The sequence below is a fragment of the Pediculus humanus genome, genomic scaffold (assembly GCF_000006295.1).
Source record: "Pediculus humanus corporis 1103172107487 genomic scaffold, whole genome shotgun sequence".
Taxonomy (NCBI): Eukaryota; Metazoa; Arthropoda; class Insecta; order Psocodea; family Pediculidae; genus Pediculus; species Pediculus humanus.
This window is the reverse complement of record NW_002987104.1, coordinates 122,009-146,249: the sequence shown is the minus strand read 5'-3', so window position 1 is coordinate 146,249 and position 24,241 is coordinate 122,009. Positions and strand designations below refer to the sequence as shown.

The following is a 24,241-nucleotide window of genomic DNA, read 5'->3' as shown; positions in this document are numbered from 1 at the left end:
ATTATTATTATTATTAATTGATTCGGTTAAACATTTTAACGCACGGATTATAAAAATAATAATAATAATTTAAACGTGAAATTTTTATTTACAACACATTAAAAAAAAAAAAAACTCGTCTCGCACACTTCGAAAAATTTGTAATTAAATCAAAAAAAAAAAAAAATTACTCGTGAGTAATAAATTAATAATAATAATAATAATAATAAGTAATAAATAATAAATAATAATAATAATTAAAAAATTACTTATTGCTTGTTTTTTTTAATTAAAAAAAAAAAAAAATTTTTTGTGCACGTGGTGATAAAAATTAAATGGAAATGGACTCGTCGATAAGTGTGTGTTTGTTTCTGTTTGTGTGGACTTTTAATTAATTTATTTGTTTGTTTGTTTGTTTGTTTCTACTTTTTTTATTTTTTTAATGTAAGTGATACAATTTTTTTTTTCTCTTTTTTTTTTTTACCTAAAAAATATTATCATTATTTTAAATATATATATGTATATACGTAAATTTATAATTAATGATAATAATAATAATAATAATAATTGTTATTCTACGATTTCTATTTGAAAAAAAATAAATAAATAAATAAGAAGAAAAAATTTCGTTTTGCCGATTGTACATAACCATTTTTTTTTATAATAATAATAATTAATAATTAATTTTTTTTTCGGCACTCAATTATTACTATTAAATATTAATTAAATAGAAAGAAGCAAATTTTACAAAATAGAAAAAGATAGAAAGAGAAAGAGATAGAGAGAGAAAAAGAGAGAGAGAGCGTTTAGTGTTTAATTTACAAAAAAATTTTTTTTTTTTTTACAAAAATTTGTTTGTCGGTTGTTTTTATTTTTTTTTCATCGATCGATCGACGATTATTTTTTCTAAAATAAAAAAGTTAGAAATTTAATTGACGATGAAAATTTATTTATTTAAGTAAAAAAAACAAAAAAACAAACACGTAAAACAAACAAACATAAAACAAACAAAAAAAATTTTTTTTTTGTATTTCAATTGGAAGACGACCCCCGAAATAAAAAAGAAAAATATTCTAACGTTATTATTATTATTTTTTTGTTTTTTTCGCGAATATCAAAAGCGATTTAAATAATAATAATAATAATGATAATAATTACAAATACAATCGTCGATCGACACCAAAATTGTTTTTTTAAACAAAAAAATAAATAAATAAATAAATAAAAATTTTTATTTTTTTTACAATTTTTTCTTTTTAAACGTCCTGGACCAAAAAAAAATATCCAGGCTCGATTTGTTTTATTATTATTATTATTATTTTTCTTAAACAAAAATGCAACATTTTCACATTTGTCGTAAACATTACTAATAATAATAATAATAAAGAATCCTTTAAAAAAAAAAAAAAAATTATTTTCCTTTTTTTTTTTTTCCACAACCTTCTTCCTTGTCGTCATCCACCTTTACGACTTTTTCTTTTCATTTTCCAAAATTTTCCAAAAACAAAAAATGGTTAAAAAATTTTCACCAGGCACTGCCATTTAATTTAATTAATTAATTTTTTTATAAATAAATTTAAATAAATAAAAATTAAAATAATCGCGAATGAGCATTTTTCCTTCTTTTTTTCTTTTCAATATGGCACCCCAGACATTTATTTATTTATTTATTATTATTAATACTTTTTAATCGTCAATTACAAATAATAATAATAATACAAATAAAAACTGCAATTAACGATTTTCAATATATATATAAATAGAATTACAATTTTTTTAGTTGTTGTTGTTGTTGTTGCGTTATTTGTTTACAAAGAAAAAAAATCGAAAATTTTTTAAATCATCAATAAAACCGTTTGGAAAAAATTAATACAAACAAACAAACAAACAAACAAATGAAAAAACCGGGTTAACGGGTTTAAAAATAAAAATCAAAATATAATAAATAATTGTGCCAAATACTTTAAGAGCACTTTTTTTTTTGTTTTTTGTTTAATAATAAATTTATCATTATCATTATTATTATTTATTTAAATTTTTATAAATTTTACGCCAAATTATAATTAATAATGATTCATACAGATGATAATAATAATAATAATAATAATAATAATAATAATAATAATATATAAATAATTAAAATTAAGTAATTTTTTTTTCTTTCTTTTGTTTGTATTTCACAAATTTTTTTATTCTTATAAATTATTTATTTATAAATAATAATAATAATAAATGATTTATTTATTATTAATAATAAACTATTAAATAGTGCAAAAGTTAGAAATTTTATTTATTTATTTATTTTGTAACCCCCGAAATTGTTTTTAATTTTTTTTTTTTTTTTGTTAACTACAACAGAAAATTTGGAAGTTTTTTTTTTTTTTCTTCATTACATCTACGACGCTAAATTTTTTTTTTTTTTTTACATTTTTTAATTATTTATTATTATAATTATTATTATTATCATTATCATTACTCCTATTTACAATATTATATAATTTTTTTTTTTTTTTTCACGTTTGATAACCGCAAAGAAAATTTTTTGGCATCCGCCGCCAAAGTAATAATAAATATTTATCATGAGTAATAAAAAAACTTTTTCTTATTCCACGAATCACACACGTGGCACGCAACACGTGACTTTTTTTTCTTTTTTTTTTTCCTACCTATATTCGATACCTTTGGTTTTCAGCCTGACTAATTAATCATTTTAAATTAATCAATTAATAATAAAAAGAAAGGAAAAAAAAGAAAATAAAAAAGTAACGATGACGATTTTGTTCGCGTCTAACATAAAATTTAATTTGTGACCGATAAGACTTATCAAATCGTAAAAAAAAGAATAACGAACGAACGAATGAATGAATAAATGAATGAATGAATGAACAAACGAACGAACGTTTTAAATTTAGAAGAAAAAAAAATTAATAATAATAATAACGCGTTCGTGGTGGTGATTTGACATTTTTCCTTTCTTTTTCTCTCTTTAAAAAAAAAATCAAACAAACAAACAAACAGACAAACAAACGAAAATAATTAAAAATCCACGAGAATTAAATTATTATTATTATTATTACATACGCTTAAAACGTTAAACAAACCATACAATACAAAAAAGAGAGAGAGAGAGAGAGAGAGAGAGAGAGACTCAGATAAATTCTAGCCATACTAAAGTGTTAAAAAAAAAAAAAAGAAAAAAACATGAAAAATGACAAATTATGATAATAATAATAATAATAATCGTAAAAAATACTCGCGACTACGACTACTATTACTACTTTTACTACAACTACTACCACTACCACTACTACTACTACCACGACAACTAACGAAAAAAAAAAATTATAAAAAAAATAAAAAAATGAATATAACGTAAATAAATAAATAAATTTTTATTTTTTGTTTTGCTTTTTACCCTAAGTATATTCGCATATATATATTATTATTATCATTATTAATTAATTAATTAAATACAAATAATTCAGTCTTTGGGCTAAAAAAAATAATAAATAATAATAATAATAATATAAAATAAAAAAATAAAAAATATATATATATGTGTGTATGTGAGTGTGCAGAGAGATTTTTATGTAATATTTGTAGTCGCATGCTTTTAAGTGATATGAAAAATGACGTAAAAGAAAAGAAAAGAAAAGAAAAGAAAAAGCAAAAAAACGACGACAACGACAACAACAACAACAACGAAAAAAATAAAAAAATAATAATAATAATTTATGTATTTATTAATTAAGTGGTTGGAAGATGAATAAGTGTTTTCTGCTCATTTCTTTCTGAGAAAAACCCGACAATTTTCCAAATCTTTCTTTCTTTCTTATTCTTTACTAAGTACTAACAAAAAAAAATTATTATTATTATTAATTATCGGTTTACCTTCGTTTCTCTGTTTGTTTGTTTGTTTTCTTTTTTTCTTTTGAATAACGAATTAAAAACAAAACAAAAAAAAATTACAAAGACTTATCGTGATGTGATTGTAATAAATAAAACGCGGTAATTAATTACGCGACCTTTTTTTATTTAAAAATATTATTATTATTATTATTATTATTATTATTATTATTATTATTATTATTACTAATTATTACTTTTTTATTTTAAATTTTTTCCGGAAACGAGTAATAATAATTTCTTTCCTTTTCTTTTCTTTTTTTCCCTTTTTTTTTTTTGTTAAATATAAGAAATAATGAGATTTTCGCGTTTTAAATAAAAAAAAATTCTACCCCTCCCACCACCCTCCCCATCTTCTTTTTCATCTCTTCTCTCAATCCTTTTTTTTTTTTTAAGCACTTAAATTTTAATAATAATACTAATAGTAATAATAATAATAATAATTTTTTGTAAATTATAAAAATGATGGCGGTGTGATGTTGTTGTTGATTGATAATAATTAATTAATTAATTATTTTTGTGACGTCATAATTACACGCATTTTAAACATTTTTCCGTTGTTTTTTTTTTCGATTCGGTATATATTTTTTTCTTAATAAATATTCGGCAATTGATTTTTCCCACGTGATGTTTATAATAATAATAATATAATTTTTCTCTCATCCCTTTGCCCTCGATTCTTTCGAAAAAAAAAAATTATTAACACGTGAACAACACGTTTCCTTTTTTTTTTTTGTTTCTTAATTACAATGAAATATTTATACATTTTACAAACTAAACTAAGACTAATTGAAAAATAGAAAAAAGTTTAATTATTATTATTATTATTTATCATCTATTATCGAGTGTCCGGTATTGAATTTGCCCCACTAACCTTATTTCTAACAAAAAAAAAAAACAAAATATTTTCCTTTTTTTACTTTTTTTTTTTTTTAGTAATAATAATAATAATAATTATTATTATTATTATGTTTATTATTTTTAAAGCGACTTTCTGAAGAAGAAAAAAAGAAAAGTAATGAAATGACTAAGGACACCTTTCGTAAATGGAATTCATAAAACGAAACCACGACTCGGCTTCTACTCAATGCTAAGTGCGGTATATAAAACTACAGGGAGGTGGAGTGCCGTTCGGTGGCGACGGAGAGGATGACGGGGGCGAAGGGGAGGACGACGACGCTGAGGAAGGGGGCGAGCTAGTAGCCAGGGGGTGCGGGGCCCCCCCGCGATGCCTCTGCCTCGCGGGTCGGCTCAAGCTCCGGTGACCCCTTGCGTCCTCCCCGCTCGTCTCTCAAAGGTACACTTTTTTAACGGATCGACCCGTCGTTCCGAATCCGTCCGGATTCCTTCCTCCTCGATACCCTTCGGATTTGAGGGTTCCAAAATTGTCACGTCCGCGTTGGTGTCCATATGGTGGAGTGTAATTGTCTGAAAATTGGAAAAGCGTTTCCGCATTGTTCGGATTGTGTGCCTTTCTCAACGTGTTTTTCGGTGAGTGCAAAGCGTTGTTCGAAGCCGGAACTAGTACGGGTTCCGCATAAGTAACTTCCTCTTGCGGTAAAAGTTTCGGCGCGGAAGGCATTCGACTGATTTTCGACAAAAAAAAAAAAAGAAAAAGAAAAGTTATTCATTTTCTTTTTCCCCCACGCAAATTCATTCATCTTAAAAAAAAAGGTACACACACATACCTGTTAACGTGTTGTCTCTGTTCGAAATATTCATATTCCGTATCGGGATAGGGTAAATTATCATCTTCGTCTTTCCGACATTTTCTCCCGCAAAAATAACCGGATATAAAACCAACAATCAATGCGACAACGGATCCGGCTATCACGGCAACTGCCAACGTTTCAACAGAATACTGAAGAAGCGGACTATCCGCCGCGCTAACTTCCGGTCCGGTACTCCTCTGATCATCTTGCATTATATTTATAACTTCGCCATTTTGTAGATCTTTTCCGCGGTCCGTGTTAAAAGACTTGGCGTACGAAACACTTTCGGCTTCGCTATGAATTTTACCTTGACGAAAAAAAAAAAAACCGATCGGTCATAACAATTCCCTCAATCAAACAATAATTTTTGCAATAAATAAAAAAAAAATTTTTCTTACTCTGTGGACAAGCCGGATGACTTCCGGTGGCGACGCTCTGATAATAATATTTTTCATCGTTCCATTTGGAACCTCCGAAAGCGCGACATTTTTGACTTTGTTTATCCCAAGCACAATAAGGATCCTGTAGAGCGACGCATTCGCTATTTGAAAGGAAAAACAAAAAAAAAACACCGTTAATCTGTCAATAAAAAAAATTAAATTTTTTATCATTATCATTATTTTTTTATTTACTCTCCCTTTCTCCCTCCTTTCCCACCCTTCCACCCTTTTCCGATGACGATGAAATATAAATATAATTTTAATCGAATTATAAAATGACTGTAAACTAAAAGCAATTTTAAAATGAAACTTTTAGTCTTTTTAATTTAATTATTTCCGGCTACCACGAGTCGTTTCGTTTCTATTTAAATTAAATTAAACAAAAATTTAATTTGCGTTCGATATAAAATTAATTTTTACTGGCTTAAACACAACAATGGTAAACGAATTTTAGGTTTTTAATTTAATTTAAAAAAAAAAAAAAAAAAAAAACGTTACAATTATCATCGCTATCGCATTGAACGCAATCATCGTCATCATCATCACGATACAATAAAGAAAAAAAAGGGGGCTTTTTGCAACAAGTCCCGCATTTTTTTTTTTAAAGATCGATTAGTCGAATGAATGCATTTATTATTATTATTATTATTATTATTAATTACCTGCAAGAAATAATTTTATCCGAGTAACACCTGTGAAGTCTTATGGATTTGATTTCTGAATCCGTCACGATGATGAGTCTTCCGTCGGGTACGAAAGAATCTTTGACGACTTTTAAATTTCGAATTGGAACGTTCGATGGGAAAACTTGAATTTCTTCTATGACAACCGAACTTATGCGTTCCGTGCTGTCGGCGGAATCCGCGTTGATGGCTTTCAAAATTTTACCATTATCCGTTCCGATGAATAAAACGTCGTATGCTTTACCTCCGGGCGTTTTAACTTGAGGATCCACGGCGATTTGAGTGAATCGATAACTGAAAACGAACGCATTTTCATGCCACGTTGTAATTTTCTCCAGCGAAATTATGTCCGATAATGTAAAGGAATTCGAAATTTTTTTTCTTTTTTACTCACTGAAAATTGGCTCTTATAACGATGGGCTGTTTGAAAAACGACGGAACGGATTCATCCATGAGCGAATGATTTTCTACAAAATTTAACGTTAAATCAGGTAGAGTTCTGGAATCGTTGACGCATTGTCCAGGTCTCGGATCTGGCACTTTTGTATTTAAAACGGGAAGCCAATTCGATGTGAGACTTTCTTGTTCTTTGAAACTTCCCTCGAACGTTTTCGTTATGTCTTCCAGGGAAAACGCGCACACGGCGGAACCGCTTATGCTGTTTGGAGGAGTCGTGAAAACGCCGTAAATGAGTTGAGCGTTTATTCCGCCGTACGTTCCCTCTATGAGATCCGTCGTCGATTCTTAAATCATAAAATCACGAATTTGACTTTCGGGTAATGTAATTTTTTTGTTTTGAATTCGACATAATGTGCCACAGACAACAGCAAAGTCAGTTTAGAAAATTTGAAAATTTTTCACAATAAGGAAAAGAAGGAATCTCGACTTATACGTAAAACAACAATAAAACGAAAACGAAAACGCGAAAATTATTTTCATTCAATGTAAACACATTCCATTCGACGTCAACGAATTAGAAACAAAATATGTTAACCCTCCCTCCCTCCCTCCCTTCCTCTCTAGCAAGGAAACAAGCACACGCACACGCACAAACATAACCTCAACACACACACACACACACACACACACCGAAAACAATAACGAACGGTTCATCAAATGCTCGAATTATAATTAAAATTTCTATGTTTTTAACTAACTAATAAATTCGTGTTAATGACGGTAGTAAAAAAAAGGAAAAACTTACGAATTTCATTAAAATAAAATGGAAAATCTCCGGGAACGGAACAGTTAAGTCTGGATTTTAAAAACGACGTCCACCTTTCACGGAGTCTGTGTGGACCACCTTTGTCGTATTTACAAACTCTTGCGACTCTTGAATAAACAGTCTGGAAAAAAAAAACAAAAAAAGTTAAAATTTTTTTTCCTCGCTCCACTCATCCTCTACAAATTTCCTTTTCCCTTTTCTCATTAATCAAATCAATTAAAACAATAATTTATTATTATTATAATTAATAATAATAATAATTTTTAAAAAAATTTGAAGGGGGGGAGTTGATAAAATTACCAGATTAAAATTTTTCCCCCGGAAAAATCGAGAAAAACAAAACAAAAAACCTTTCGTGAATTTTCCCCGTAATTCATTAACTTAATTTTGTTAATTTTAAAACGTCATCGTCAAACGATAATTTCCAATATTAATAATAATAATAGTAATAAAATTTCATAATGGTTTTCGTAAATCAATTGAGGCAAAAACACGCGGTTAAAAACGACGCAAGCAATAACACACATCCCAATTATCATCATCATTATTATTTTATTAACGGTTTTTTTTTCTTTTATTCGTCATTCGCGAATGTGACGCAATTTAAAAACCGAATACGCGATAAAGTTTTTTGAATTTAAATTTTATATTTCCGTTGAAAACACGTACGAAAAGCTCTCACATATTTAATTTTTTTTAACTTTCGACAAGGCCGTTAATAAAAAAAAAAAAGCTCTGGAAAAGAGATTGTGGTAGATTGTTCGGAAAAGGTAAAAACAAGAAGAAGAAGGAAAACGCGGAAACGATTTTGAACGACGTTCGTGCAAACGCGCCCACGTTTGTAAATTAAGATTAACTAAAGTTTTAAATTTTACAACTGCGGGGATTCCCTCTTGTTATTATTATTATTATTATTGAAATGAACCCCTTTTCTTTCTTATTAGGGCGAAAAGTAAAGTATCTTGAGGTGGAAAGAAAAACGAGATGAGATGAGATGAGATGAGAGACCTTTTCCCGCCCGTTTTCTCTCCTTTCACATTCTCCTCATTCCTCATTCTCACCTCCACCTCACCCCCCGAATTCCCACGTTCGAAAACGTTTCTGGCAAACGCAAATTAAATTTAATAATACGTAAAATATTTTTGTTTTCACGCTTGCGTACCTTTGAATATTTTAGTTGATTGTTCGCAGAGTTCGTTTTGAATAAAACAAGGTGGAAAACTTTGCGCTCGAGTTTTTTTTAATGACATCCGCTTATTTTCAAAATCTCTCAGTTGCCTTTCGTCGTTTTTTCTTTCTCTCTCTTTTTTTTACTCCCCTTTCCCTTTTCTCCCCCTCCCCCTCTAGCTCTCCTACATATTAAATCCAACAAAATCTTTTTCAACATTTTCTTCCCTATCATTACAACTCCAACTGCTACTCATCATTGATTTTTTCTCTTCGTTTTTCCACAAAAGAATTTAATTAGTTTTGTTTAAAAATCGGCAAAAATAATTCTGGTCGAAACCATCCCCCCCCATCCGCCCCGACCTCTCTTGTACCGAGTTAATTTTTAACCCGATTCGTCGGCGAACCCTTACGATGACCACTCGAAAACGATTTTCCCTTTGTTTCCAATCAACGACTTGCACTTTTCCGCATTCACCATCATCATCATCATCATCATTACTGTCTGTCAATTAATATAAAAGCTCAAAAAGCTCTTTTCACTCTTTCTCTCTCTCTTTGAGAGGGTTTACCGCGTGCAGACTGGTGTAGGGTTTGAACTCCTCCTCGTACAAAATTAACAATACGTACAAATAAATCGTTTGTCACGCGAAACGTAATTAACAAACAAACAAACGAACAAAAGCGAAGCATTTAATAAAAAAATTGATAAGAAAAAAAAAATCGATTCGAACGTAAACGTACACCCTTAACGTGGTAGCAGAAAACGTTCCTCGACGTTCACGACGACACATTCTTAATCGAAACAAAGGAAAACAAAACGGAAAAAGAAATTAAATTTTCCGAACGTTCCTTTCTTGTTTTCTCTCGTTTTTTTTTTTTTTTGTATTTTTGGAAACGCGTTGTTATATACAAAATTTATTAAACGTTCGGGGAGAGAGAAAGAGAGAGACAGAGATTATCGTCGCGTTTATTAATTAATAAATAATTTATTCCAATTGTTTAAAAATAAAATCGAATCAAAAAATTTTAAATTTGAAATAATTTAACCCCCCACCCCTTAAAACGAAAATTTATTCATAATTAATAAATAATAATTTTTTTCTTTTTTTGTTCTCTCATTGGTTGTTATAACGAATGTTTGAACGAACGAACGAACAAATTTCCTTCGAACCTTTATTAAAAGTTTTTCAGTCATTATCGTTATCGTATTGTTTGTATTGTTTTAATTTCCGGTTGTTGTTGTTTTGTTTGTTGTTGTTTTGTTGTTGTTTTTTTTTTTTTTTTCAATCACGGAATTTGATAATTTGGTTAAACAAATTCACATTTTCGATAATTAAATTTTTTTTTCTCTTTTTCTTCTTTTTTTTTTATTTAAATAAAACCGGAAATAAAAGTTCAAATTTTTCCCATTTTCTTTTTTTTCTTCTTCTACTTTTGGAGTTTTATATAAAAAATTTTTAAAAAAACCAGGTATTTTTCACGTCAATCATTCTCTTTGGGGGTTCGGTTGAAAATAAACCGCAACCAATCAAACCCTTTTCTAAAATATGCAAAAAAGAACCGAAAAGGAGAAGTTTTCCAACTCGGAGGAGGGGGGGTTTTGGTCGATAGAAAAAAAGGATGAAGAAAAGAAAGAGAAAAAGAAAGAAAGAAAGAAAGAAAAAAAAAGGCGTAACCGTCGGTATTATTGATAATAACAATTTTTTTTTTATGAATTTAAATCCGTGCGACGACTTTTTTTTCTTTTCTTACTTAACCTTAAGGTCAACGTTTTAACCTTTTTCGGGTTAGATTTTTTTCCCCAACATTTTCCTCTCCAATACTTAAAAAAAAAAACCTTCGCTGTGTTTCCGACCAATTTTCAATATTTATTTTATTTTCATTTTTTTTTCCCCGGGAAAACTTCGAAATGTTATTTTCCGATTATTACTCGGCACTTTTTTGCGTTCCCTGCATTTCCAGCAAACTTTACTGCGTTAAAAATTTTAACCACGAAGTTTTAACATCATTTCATTTCCGGTTTTAAGTAATTATTATTTCCGCTTTTTCCTCCTACTTTTCTCTTTACAAAAAAAACGATTTCCCCGGAAGTTTAACTCATTTCCGGAAACGTTACGCGAGTTAAATACTTTTTTTAAAAAAAAAAAAACTTATTATTATTATTTTCCAGTTCGTTGTATTAAATCCCGTTTGCCGTCATCTGGATACGAGATTTTCTTTTAACTTTCTTAAATTCTAAATCGAACCGAAAATTAAGGAAAAACTTAATAATAATAATAATAATATCGTGTCAAAAACCGTCGTTAAAAATCGATCGATTTTAAACTTTCGTCACGCAAACAATCGCCTATTAACAAACACAAAAATTAAACCGTCGGAAATGAAAATTTGAAAGAGAAAACGGGTAAAAATTGAGTGAGAGAAAAAGAGAAAGAGAATAATGCCGCGTAATTAAAACGTGTCAATAGAATGAAGTAAACAAACGCGTAAAAGGGATGGCGATGGCGATGGCGATGTTAAATAAAAGAAATCGGAAGAAAATTTCAATTTTAAATTCCATTCGAATTGAAATGTAACAACTAAATTTTATATAAAATCCTTTGCCATAACCTTTGACCTAACCTTTCTTTCACTTTCTCTCATCATTTAAATCTCGTTTAACCGCAAATATAAATTTTTCCAAAAGGTTCCATCGTTCGTTCGTTCGTTCGTTCGTTCCTTCGTTTTTTCCGCTACGTAAAATTGACCATCGTAAAATTTTTTATATCATTTTCCATCCACTATTCTGAACAAAACGTTAAGCTACCGGGAAAAAAGAAAAAGAAAAAAAACAATAAAAAACGACCTGCACACACAAAAGTCTGAACACACACAAACTTCGTTTTATTCCTGTACAAAAACAAAAAACCATCAAATTTTCCAGAACTTTCCGTAATAATAATAATAATAATAATATTAATAACAAAATTATTTTATCGTTCCATTATTAATTCATTAAGAAAGTAAAAAGAAAAAAGAAAAAAGAAAAAAAAAAAAATTAAAACTGAAATGTTTAATGAATCGTAAATAAAATTTTAAATAAAAAAAAAAAAAAAAGATATAAAAATAATAATGGCGACGAAGAATAGGAAGCCGACGAAAATGATGATGATAATAATAATAATAATAATAATAACTAATGCTTAAAAGCGAAAGAAAATTTTTTCCATTATAAAAATTATTTAAAAAAAAAAAAAAAAGAAAAATTATTGTATAAATTAACAAAAGTAATTTTTTTTAATAAATTATTATCATTATTATTATTATTATTACTAATTTTTTTCCTGAACAAATTTTATTTATTTTTAAAAAACGGAAGTCGGAAAAAGAGAAAGAGAGAGTTAGAGAAAGTGAAAAGCGGAAATGTATGAAAAAGTAAATAGAAAAAAAAAAAACAATAACAATAATTTGAATAAATAAAATAAAAATTTCAACGCAATGCTCCTAATAATAATACTGCTAATAATAATAATAGTAATAATAATAATAATAATGATAATAATAATGATAATAATAATGATAACTTACATTCATCCCGAGTTTAAAAAAAAAAAAAAAAAAAATTACATAAATAATTAATTGCATTCGAACGAAAAAGAATAAAAAAAAATTAAATTAAATTAAATTAAATTAAATAAAAAAAAAAAAGGGGGGGGGGGAAAAGGGAAAAACGAATCAAAATGGAGAAAATTTTAGAAAGTTGTTTTTTTTTTTTTTTGGGGGGGGGGAAATTTATTAAATGCATAATTTTTTTATCAGGAAAAACTCCCCGAAAAAAAAAAAAAAATTCAACGGTCCGAAATAGGAAGAGAAGGAAAAAAAAAACAAACAAACGGAGAGTGAAGGGGAAGCACGGCGGAGGAATAATTTGCTTAAAACAAACGCGTGTTCAGGCACACACGCACACACACACGTGCACGCACGTACACACGCAACAACACAAAACAAACAAGCAAACGAATTTCGCAAAAAAAAAAAAAAAAAATTAATAAAATTAACGTTTAACCCAATTAAATGCAACGTCGGCGGGGAGTCAAAACGAAGTAACCGAAGCGGAGGCGGAGATGGAGGCGGTGCAGAAGAGGTTAAGTCATGACAAGGTTTAATCACGTACGTTTCCCCTCCCCCCGTTTCCCATTTCCCGTTTCTTCCTCTTCCTCCATCCGACTAAATTATTATTATTATTATTATTATTATTATTTTTCCTCCAGACCATCCCCCCGTATTTAAAAAAAAAAAAAAAAAAATTATTTTTCGACCTTTTAAAATAATTTTTTCGTTCCGTTAAATAAAGAGGGATGAAAAGGAGGGAAGAGTGGGACGAGGACGGGAGAGGGGGGAGAAAACGGAAGCGAAAGGAAGAGAGAGAGGGGGAGAGAAAAACAAAAAAAGGGCAAAAAAAAAAAAAAATTTTCAAAAGCTGATCACCGAGTTAAATGAATATAAAAAAAAAAAAAAATTTTAACAATAATGTTAGAGGATAAAAAAAAAAAAGGAAAATTCCTGCGGCTCATTGACCTCAACTTCCTTCCTTTGTCTTTGACAATCCGCTTAAAAAAAAGGAAAAAAAGGAAAAAAAAAAAAGGTAAAAACTGGAAGCAAAAAATAAAAAAATAAAAAAATAAAAAACTGGAAAAATTAGTATTAAATTTTTGTTTAAAAAAAAAAATTAAAAAATTTTCCTCTCGTCATTCGAAAAGTGAAAAAAAAAATAATAATAATAATATAGACGAAACGAAACGCGGGCGGAACTGGAACTATACAGGGTGTCCAACAAAAAAAACAAACAAATAATAATTTTCCTTTTTTTTTTTTCCCCCGCGGTTATATTTTATTGATCTCTGACTCTACACACTCTGCAATTCCATCCGTAAAAGAAACACTGAACGCCATTTTTTTTTTTTTCACAGCTTTCTCCTCATACTTTTCCCGACATTTTCCTCCCCCCCTCTCTCTCTCTCTTTTCCTCCCTGTCCCTTCCAGATTATATATTTTTTTTTCCCCCTCTTTCGTCATCGATGTCGTCGTCGTCGTCATCGTCATCATCCATCTTTTTCTATTTGCTTTTTTTTTTTTTTTTTTATTTCCCGTTTTTCCTACATTTCCAATTCGTTATCCTCTTTCAACTTTTTACTCTATATCTCGGACTCCATTTGTTTTCCATTTTTTTCCCTCTCTCTCTCTTCTTCTTTTTCTTCTTCTTCTATTTTATTTTATTTTTTTTTTCGTTACGTAACTCTGGATTTGTTAAAAACTTTTTTTTTTTTTTTTTCTATCTGTTGATCCGTTTTCTCTCTCTCTCTCTCTCTTTCTCATTTTATTATGTTCTTCCTTTCCGGAAGGTTTCGGATTAAGTTTTCCCCATTACCTTTTCTTTAAACCTTTTTCCATATTACTATTTTTTTGCCTTTTCTCCGATTTGTTGTATCCGTGATATTACGCCGAGAAAATGAAAAAAAAAAAAAAAATTTTCCCTTCATTCCTCTCTTCCTCTTTCTCTCTCTTTTTTACATCTGTATTATTCCGCACCATTTTTTTTTTCATTTCATGATTCTCATTAAATCTCTTGTGAATATTTCCGTGTAACGAATAATAATAATAACGAAAAGTAATTTTAACTGGAAAAAATTATTTAGAAAAAAAAAAAAAACATACGCTTCGTTAATACGAACAAATTAAAAAAAAAAGTTTTTTTTTGGCGTGTCATCAAATTAATATAATTGTCTCTCTCTCTCTCCCTCTTCCCCTCTCCCTCTCCTACTCTCTCTCTCGCTTTCTCTATCATTTTCTCCAAAAATTCTCACCGGTTTTATTTTTAAACATTCCCGAATTTTTTTATTACTTTAATAAAAAAATAAAAAAAATTTGTTTTCCCCCGTGTCGACCCTTACATGTTTTCTTTTACCACGACGCACGGGGCACGCGACGCTATCTCCACGATAAAATAATAATAATAATAATAAAAAATACACGTAGGAAAAAATAAAAAAAGAGGAAAAATTTTATTTTTTTTGTCAAAACCAGATGTAGTTTGCGTTGAGAGAATATTATTATTGCCTTTCATTCATTTTATTTTTTCAATTTTAATTTTTACATTCGTTTCCTTTCTTCCGCTTTACCTTTTCACTCCTTCCTTCCTCCTTCCTTCCCCTCTTCCTCTCTCTCTCTCTTTCACTTCTTCGAAAAAAAAAAAAAGAGGAATTTTCATTTGCGGTGGAAAATTTTTTTTTTTTTTTTTTTTTTGCGGCTGCGGTGGAATAATCATCAATTTTTTTTTTTTAATCGACGAATTGAAAAATAAATTTAAAAACGAAAACCTAATAATAATGATAATGATGATGATAATAACAATAAATTTAATTTTTTTTTTTCTTTTAGGCTTTTGGAAAAGATAAAAAATTATTATTATCACTTCTTTGGAATTTTCTGGAATAATTTACAATGAGCCCGGATAACTTTTGTGAAAACCGTTAATACGAAATAAAACACGTCAAGTACTCTTCCTAATTACCTATTTATTTTCATCGATAATAATAATAATAATAATAATAATAATAATAATAATAATAATAAAATAATAATAATAATAATAATAATAATAAAATAATAATAATAATAATTTTTTAGCCTGATTTGTTATTATTATTATTTTTTATTTTTTTACTAAATGAAAAGTTAAAATTGTAAATAAAAAAAAAAAAAAAAAAAAGGGAGTAAAAGAAAAAAAAGAAAAAAAATCTCTTAAATGTAAAATTTTCAATTTCGTAATTTTCCTTTTCCTTCCTCATTTTTTTTTTCTCTTTTACTCACTCACTCTTTCTCTCTCTCTTTCTTTCATTTTCTCAGTAACCGTAAATTTTATTTCATTTTTTATATACATATACATACATTTTTTTCTTTTTCTTTACTGTTAAACTACATTTGAACCCAAAACCGCCTCAACACCCAATCGAAAGTTTTTTTCCTCCTTTTCTCTCTCTCTCTCTCTCTCTCTGGAAAATGTCATAATTTTTTTTTTCTTTTTCTTTTTCACCCCGTTTTACTTTTTCATTCAACCCATCAAACCGACATAAAAAAAAAAAAAAAAAAAACTGGAAAAACCAAAAAAAAAAAAAAAAATTTTCCGAGGAAAAAAAATTTTTTTTTTTTCTTTACTCCCTTCCCAATTTCACACGTACGTTCAAATTAAAAAAAAAAAAATTTAATCTCAAAAGAAAATATTTATCGATCGGTATGGTAACGTTCATTCCTATTATTATTATTTCAAAAGATTTTACGCGGGAAATATCGAAATTTTAAATTTTTTTTTAACAGTCGTAAATTTTTGAATTCTTCGACATTCTGTTGAATACACGTATTCGATAGATGACGATAATAATAATAATTAAACGAATTCACTCACAATTGTTGGGAAAAAAAAATTTTTTTTTTTTCTTGCTTTTTTGGATTCGCATCTCACACGACATAAAAAATATTAAAATTCTATTAAAACGAAGTGAAAATTTAATAATAATAATAATAATAAATATATGTAAAAATTGTCTCCGTGAGTGCGAATGGGAAAATATTAATTTCACGACGAGAATAAATAAAAAAAAAAAAAGACGTTAAAATGAAATTTGAAATTTTATACGGTTTTGGCATAGGGTTCGCGTTTCTCAGCAAAAAAAAAAAGAAAACAAAATTTTTTTTTTTTTTTTTGAAGAACTTTTACTTTTGTTTACATTCGAGGTCATCAACCCCAAGGAAAATGGGTAGGGTCATTCAACTCGATTTACAAGGAGAAAAAAAAATATATTCCATTGAAAAAAAAAATGTTTTTCTTTTTTTTCGTAACCATAAAATGCATTTTATGAATGTAAAATAATAACACGGATGATGATGATAATAATAATAATATTAATAAACAATGAATATTTTTCTCTTTTGTAAATCCCTAAACAAATATTTTGGAGTAGAGAGAAAGAGAGAGAAAGAAATAAAAAAAATTTTTTTTTCCTTATTCCAAAGAAGAAGGAATCCGAAAAACAAAATTGAACTTTACATTTTGTAAAAGATCATGAAAAATCTTCTCTTTCTTTCTTTTAACCTCTTTTCCCTCTCTCTCTCTCACTTCGCGTCTTCTCTCCTCCCCTCCCCTCCTTTCCCTAACGTAATATTTCAGAAAATAAGTTTAAAGCAGCAAAAAAAAAAAAAAAAAAAAGATAAAGAAAAAAAGAAAGAAAAAAAAATGTGTGTGTGATAACTTCATTTATGACGTGCTTCATTTGACGAATTTATGACGTCGAAAAGGAAAAAAATAAAAACTGATATCACGTATCACTTATTTTCTTGTCAATTATTCACTGTCTCTCTCTCTCTCTCTTTCTTTTTTTTTACATCCATGAATGATTCTTTTTTTTTTTTGAAAATTGTGAAAAGCAGTGAGACATTTTCATTTTAACACACGGAAATTTGATCTAAATTAGATTTGGAAGAAGAAGAAAAAGAAGAAAAAGATGTTCTCATTTCGACGGGGAAAGGACCGCGCACGTAAGACGTACACGGCGACAACGGAAACGGAAACGGCAAACAGATTTTAAATGAAGATTCCAGGTAAAAATCAAACTTGAAATTTCAATTTTTAAATTCATCATCAACACCGACACACCGAGTTTGTCACACGAACTTTACGAATTTTATGCGGATGTAAAATAATTATTACCTTATTAATTATGTAATTTTAATTAGTCCGAAAACGCGTAACGCACGCACGCACGCACGCACGCACGCACGCACGTGAAAACAATTGTAAAAATTACAAAGAATAAAATAAAATCCGGGAGGATGGGTGGGGGGGGGGGTGGAAAAAAAAGGTTTAAAATGAAAAGAGAAAAAACAAATGGATAGGATATCAATTCCTTATCCCAAAGAATCTTTTTCTTTAAAACTAAAGTCAGAGGATTACACGGGAACGGTCATAAAGTGACCGAAAATGTTTATAAAACTAAAAATTTAACTCGGACAACTTGTTTCTATTTCTTTCATCGGAGAATCGTAAATAAATATATATTTTTTTCAGCAGTAAAAAAACCTGAAAAACCTTAGGTACGAACCTTGTAAAAAAAAGAAATATTAATTTTAAAAAAGAAAAAAAAAAATAAAAACAAAGTTGGCAGCCCTGAAAGCAGAAAAAATATCGAATGATTGATTGAGAGGAAAAGAAAAAATAAAAAAAAAAAATATGATGAAAGTTCTTCTAGAAATTAAACAAACAAACAAACAAACCCAAACAAAAAAAAAAAAAAAAAAAAAAAAAGAGAGAGAGAGAGAGAATCGATTCCCACGAGACGCGCGGAGAAGAGCATAAAAAAATATTTCAACTCGAATTAAATTGCATTTCCGGGTCATCGATTTTGTCGGCGGAGTATAAACAAAACTTTCGCACGCACGCACGCACGCACGCACGCACACCCCCTCATTTTCCCTCCTTCCTTCTTTTCTCGCGTACACATTTCACGAGTTTCAAAATTCCGTCTACGAATTTCCCAGAATTCAAACTCAAATTTCTTAACCGTTTCATATTATTATTATTATTTTCCACATTTTAAAATTAACACAATAACGAACACGACAAATAAATCGTTTTTCATCATTTTCCGGGTACGAATTTTTTTCCCCGAACTATTATTATTATCATTATTGCTTTTTTGTTGATTTTCGCATCATTTGTGATTTCATTTTTTACAATTTACCTTGTCTTTGCTTTTTTTTTTCTAAGAAAACTAAATAAAAAAAGAAAAAAAGAAAAAAAACTAACCTTTCCGCAGTTTATGTATTCCACCGCTGTCTCTCTGAAGAAAAAGTATACGTAATCACCCTGAGTCATGGAATTAACGAAATTTGGAGCTGGAAAAGAAAAAAAAGAAAAAAAAAAATTTAATTGAATTCGACATTTTTCAAAGAAATCACATCGAGACGAAATTTAACAAAAACCGGATGATAAATTTTAACTTTTTTTTTTTACAACGAAATTACAAAAAAAACGTCACCACCCAACTACACTCCCTCCCTTCCCTCCTCTTCCTCCTTACCCCAACGGGGGGGGAAAAAAACGATCACGAATTTTCCTTTTTTTCCACGCACTTTTTTTTTTTTGATACGAATAACAAAATTTTTTAAAAAAAAAAGAAAATTTCGCCGACCGTCGGAAGAAAGAAAATGCGGCGGAAAAAAACAAAAAAAAAAAAAAATTCCCACGGGCAAAAACAAAATGGCCGACACAAAAAATTAACCCCGAAACCCAATCCTTTTATTTGTTATAAAATTTCTTATTTTATTTATCGATTTTTTTGGGGCGTAATAAATTAAACAACGAATTAAAGAAAAAAAAAAAAAAAATTTTTTTCACTTTCACTTTTACTTTCACGCGTTCGATTTTTTCAAATGTGAAAAAATAATAATAATAATAATAATAGTAATAATAATAATATTAGAATAAAAAGAAAAAGGGGGGGGACAGGGGGAAAAAAAAACCTTAAAAAAGAGAGACGGTAGGGTATGAACGGGGGTAATAATAATAATAATAATAATAATAATAATAATAATAATAATAATAATGATAATGATGATAATAATGTGAGAAATAATAAAAAAAAAATTACAAATTAAAATAAAAAAAATATTAAAAACTTCATTATTTATTCAATTTTTTTTTTAATTAATTAAAAAACCGTAAATTAAAAAAAAAAAAAAAGAAAATTTTTACCGTAATTTTTTCTTTTTTTTCCTTTTTTATCATAAAAAAAAATAAAAAAATAAAATGGCAAGATTCATTATTCTGTCGATTTCTTATTACTATTATTATTATTTATGTATTTATTTTTGTTTCGAACGAAATTCGAAATGATTGAAAAAAAAAAAAAAACAATGGAAGCATTTTTTTTTTTTAAAAAAAAAAAGAAAAGTAATAAATTTTCCCAAACACACACACAAAAATAATTTCAATTTTTTATTCTCGCTTCTTTTTTTGGGGGAGGAGCAAAGGGAAGGGAGAAGGAGGAGGAAGAGGAGGAAAACGAGGGAGGAAGGAGGAGAGAATTCATCTCGCAAAAATCTAATAATTTCGAAATCGTGGTGAAAAGTCAAAAGGAAAACAAAGAAGAGAAGGAAAACGGGTAATAAAAAATTCGTGAAATCCTGCCGTCGAATTCCCCTCCCCCCTACGATTCTTATTATCATTATCATTCGAAAATAATAATAATAATAATAATGGAATACTCACCGTTTAAACTCAGTGACACATAATGTTCCGTTTGTAATGGTTCACGATATATTATCGGATCGATACCGGCGAAATCAGCGACGGTACCCGTGTATAATTCTCCATCTGTAAAAAAAAAAAAAAAATTTTCCTGTTTAATTTTTCCGCGCGAAAATTATTTGCATTGCATTGCGGTGACATGGTTGGTTGGTAAAAGAAAAACAAATTATGGCATAAATTAACAGGGCGGAAATAAAATACAAAAATAAAAAAAAAAAGAAAAAATTTCCATAATTATTATCGTGTGTCACGAAAAACTCAATGTGACGTAATAATTATGCAACCGAGTAATATTTTATTATTATTATTATTATTATTATTATTATTATTGTTTTTCCTTTTAATTATTTTCATCAATAAGTAATAAAGACAATAATGATGAATAATAATAATATTTTTATTGTTGTTATTTATGATGTCTTAATAAAAAAAAAAAAAAAAAAAAAAAAAAAAAAAAAATGAGAACAAGACAAAGTAAGAACCAAAAACAAATCTTGTTCTACTGTCGACCTGAGGCAGCTCGACGAGAACGTGAATTTCACTGCTTCTGACCCTGGCCACTCCAAAGATGTTAGTCACTGGAGCCCAGTTCAGGAGACAAATCGTTCCCATCGAAAAAGACGGACTCAGGAAGACCTTCAAGAATTGATGTGGTGCTATCTTATAATAAGTGGCACCACCGAAATTCGAGTATTTGTCCCTAAGGATTCGGGTAGAAACCTCGGATAAATACTTAAAAATCCCGACAAGTAGCCTTGTCGTGTTTAATGGCGGATATTAATAATAATAATAATAATAATAATAATAAAAGAAAATTAAAATTTTTCACGCCGTTTGAGATTTGAAAATTTCCTTCTTTTTTTTTCTTACTCACTTTTCTGTTTTTTTCCTCTTTCTCTCTCTCTCTCTTTTTTTACGGTTAAAAACCTTTTGAAAAGAACTGTCAAAAAAGTTTCAAAGGTTTCACCCGAAAAAAAAAAAGAGAGAAAGAGAGAGAGATAGAGAGAATGAGAAAGAAAAAAGAAAGAAATAAATAACGAAGGAAAAAAAAAGGACAGACAGAAAAAAAAAGAAAGAGAAAAAAAAGGAAAAGGAAAAGAAAAACTGGAAGGAAAAAAAAAAAGAGGAAATGAAGGTAAAATTTAAAAAAAAAAAAGGAAAAAAAGGAAGGAAAAAAAAGGAAAAAAAGGAAGGAAAAAAAAGGAAAAAAAGGAAAAAAAAAACTTTCAAAGGATGATTCCTCTCCTTTTCTGTTTGATAAATAATAAAATTCAATTTGAAATTATTTTCTGACTTTTTTCTTTTTTCATTTTTTATTATTATTTTTATTATCGTCATTATTATTATTATTATTATTATTATTATTATTATTATTATTATTATTATTATTATTATTATTATTTTATTTTTTAAAAAGGAAAGAAAAGTATAACCTTGTTGTTTAACAAAGAAGGAGAGAGAAAGGGAAAGAGAGAGAGAGAGAAAACTTGTATTCCTTTTATTTTAACTTTATACCTTCTTCTTCCACTTTGCCCTCAAACTATTTCTTTTTTTTCTCTTTACACTTCGCCTTCTTTTTCAAACCTATTCCGTGAATCTTTTTCCCTTTTATTATTATTATTTTTTATTAATAATAATAATAATAATAATAATAATAAAAACCTCAATTAAAAAAAAAAAAAAAAAGAAAAAATTGTCTTCTTTTAATAATTTTTCCTTTTGATGTCTCCTTATTATTAATATTAAAGTTCTTTTTTTTTTGTCCTTTTTTTCCGTTTCCTTACAAATAACCAAGATTTCAAATTCCATTCCATTTAAAAAACTTTTATTAATAATAATATTAATATTATTATTATTATAATTTTCCGAATTCATTTCAACGTTTAAAATGAAAATAATAATAATGATAATGAAAAGCAAAAAAAAAAAAAAAAACCAGGATTCTCTATTCACTTTCTAACGATTTTGCGGTGGACTTTTTTTTTTTTTAATCCGTCGGAAGAAAATGAAAAAAAAAAAAATTGGCAAAATTTATTGTTTTGTTCTTTCCGTCTTTTCTTATTCGACGTAAAAATCAATGGAAGAAAAAAAACCTTTTATTTTTATCCTTTTCCCCCACCATCTCCCTCTCTCTCTTTCTCTGTTTAGTTTCGATCCGAATAGAGAAAAAAAAACAAAAAATAAAATATTATTGTTTCTTATTAAAAATAACAATGATGATAAATTTCTTTTTTTTTTCTTCTGAAACATTCCTATATATATTTAGGATACGGTAACGATCATTCTAGAAAAAAAATTTTTTATGGAAGAGAAAAAAAGAAAAACCATCGGAAAAAAATTTTTCCTTTTTTTTTCTGTTTTTTTTTTTTTTTTTTTTTTTTCCAAGAGATTTGAGCAGAGATTTGGATTGGATGTTGAAAAGATTACGATAAAGTACGCATGTTTCGCTTAGAAAATGACGATCGCAATAATAATAATAATAATAATAATAATAATAATAATAACAATAATAAAAACAATGACGGAAACACGAAAAAAAAATTTCCCGATTGATTTTTTTGTTTTTCTAATTAAAAAAAAAAAAAATTGAATGCATTCAACGTCATTGGCGTCATCATCACGTCATTTCGATTAGGAAAATACAAAAAAAAAAAGTTTTTTGTTCTCGTTCCACGATTCGTCCTTGTTTTTTTTCAATTATTAAAAAAATTATTATTATTATTAAAGACTTACCAACATAAACGGCCGTGCTATTATGATGAGGATCGAAAGGACACATGGCTTTTCCATCTTTTTCTTTTTCTACTTTGTAATCTCCATTCTGAAAATGAAAAACAAAAAAATTTTTTTTACTTAGAATTTATCAGTCATAATCGGGAACAAAGTAGAAATGTACCAACTGATCGAAGCCCCCCCTCTCCCCCCCAAAAAAAAAGAAGGGAAAGAGTAAGAGAGAGAGAAAAAATTTCCATTTGGAAAATTCAAATAAATAAATTATTTTGAATTTTTCCATAAAGATTTTTTCATTTCGGTTTTATCGAGAAGAAAAATTTAAGTGAAAAAAAAATTAAATTAAAAACAAAAGTTAAATCCTCGTCTTGCTGTGATAAAATAAAAAAATAAGGACCGAAGGAAAGAAATAAAATAAAAAAAAGGAAAAATAATTTTAAAAAGAAAAACAAGAATTGAAGAAAAACAAAATAAAATAAAATAAAAAAAAAACAAAAATTTAAAATGCTCAATCGGAGCAAGAAATTAATTTTCAATTTCAAGTTAAAGTCAAGATTAAGAGCAAAATAAAAAGACAGAGAGAAAGAGAGAGAGAGAGTGAATGAGGGAGAGAAAGAGAGAAAAAAAGAGAAACTAAAAATTAAAACAGTAAAAAAAAAAGCAGCAGCGCGTGTAAAATAAAAAAAAATAAAAAACTGCTAAACTACTTTCTCTCTCTCTCTTTTTCTCTCTCTCTCTTTCTCCTCTTTCTGTCTCACTTTTAAAGTTTTTCGTAAAACTATTTCATTTTTTATTTTTTGAACGGATCGGTGGAAAGAAAGAAAAAAATTAAACGACACGCGAAATTTTTCTAAAGTAAGTAACGAAAAAAAAACCTACAGAAGACTAGAAGAGAGAGAGAAAGAAGAAAAGATAGAGAGAAAGAGACAGAGAGAAATAGGAAAATTTCTAAAATTAAAAAAAAAATAAAAAAAAAAAAGTGACGACAACGTGACACTGTTGTTTGCAGTCGGAAAAATTCGAAAAACGTTTTCCAAAAAAAAAAAAAAAAACGT

At 28.0% G+C, this 24,241-nt stretch overlaps 1 protein-coding gene across 1 annotated transcript in view; it reads right to left on the bottom strand.

The window, feature by feature from the left end:
• Positions 1 to 4,975: 4,975 nt before the first annotated feature.
• Positions 4,976 to 24,241, bottom strand: part of Phum_PHUM141790 (Semaphorin-1A precursor, putative) — a gene marked incomplete at both ends in the record, with an annotated part of 51,240 nt that continues 31,974 nt past the window's right edge. The window contains 12 exon segments of the mRNA XM_002424606.1: positions 4,976 to 5,173; positions 5,189 to 5,471; positions 5,568 to 5,904; positions 5,996 to 6,138; positions 6,382 to 6,398; positions 6,536 to 6,546; positions 6,728 to 7,014; positions 7,115 to 7,463; positions 7,925 to 8,066; positions 18,954 to 19,042; positions 20,418 to 20,522; positions 23,190 to 23,277. Coding sequence (XP_002424651.1) covers positions 4,976 to 5,173; positions 5,189 to 5,471; positions 5,568 to 5,904; positions 5,996 to 6,138; positions 6,382 to 6,398; positions 6,536 to 6,546; positions 6,728 to 7,014; positions 7,115 to 7,463; positions 7,925 to 8,066; positions 18,954 to 19,042; positions 20,418 to 20,522; positions 23,190 to 23,277 — 2,049 coding nt within the window.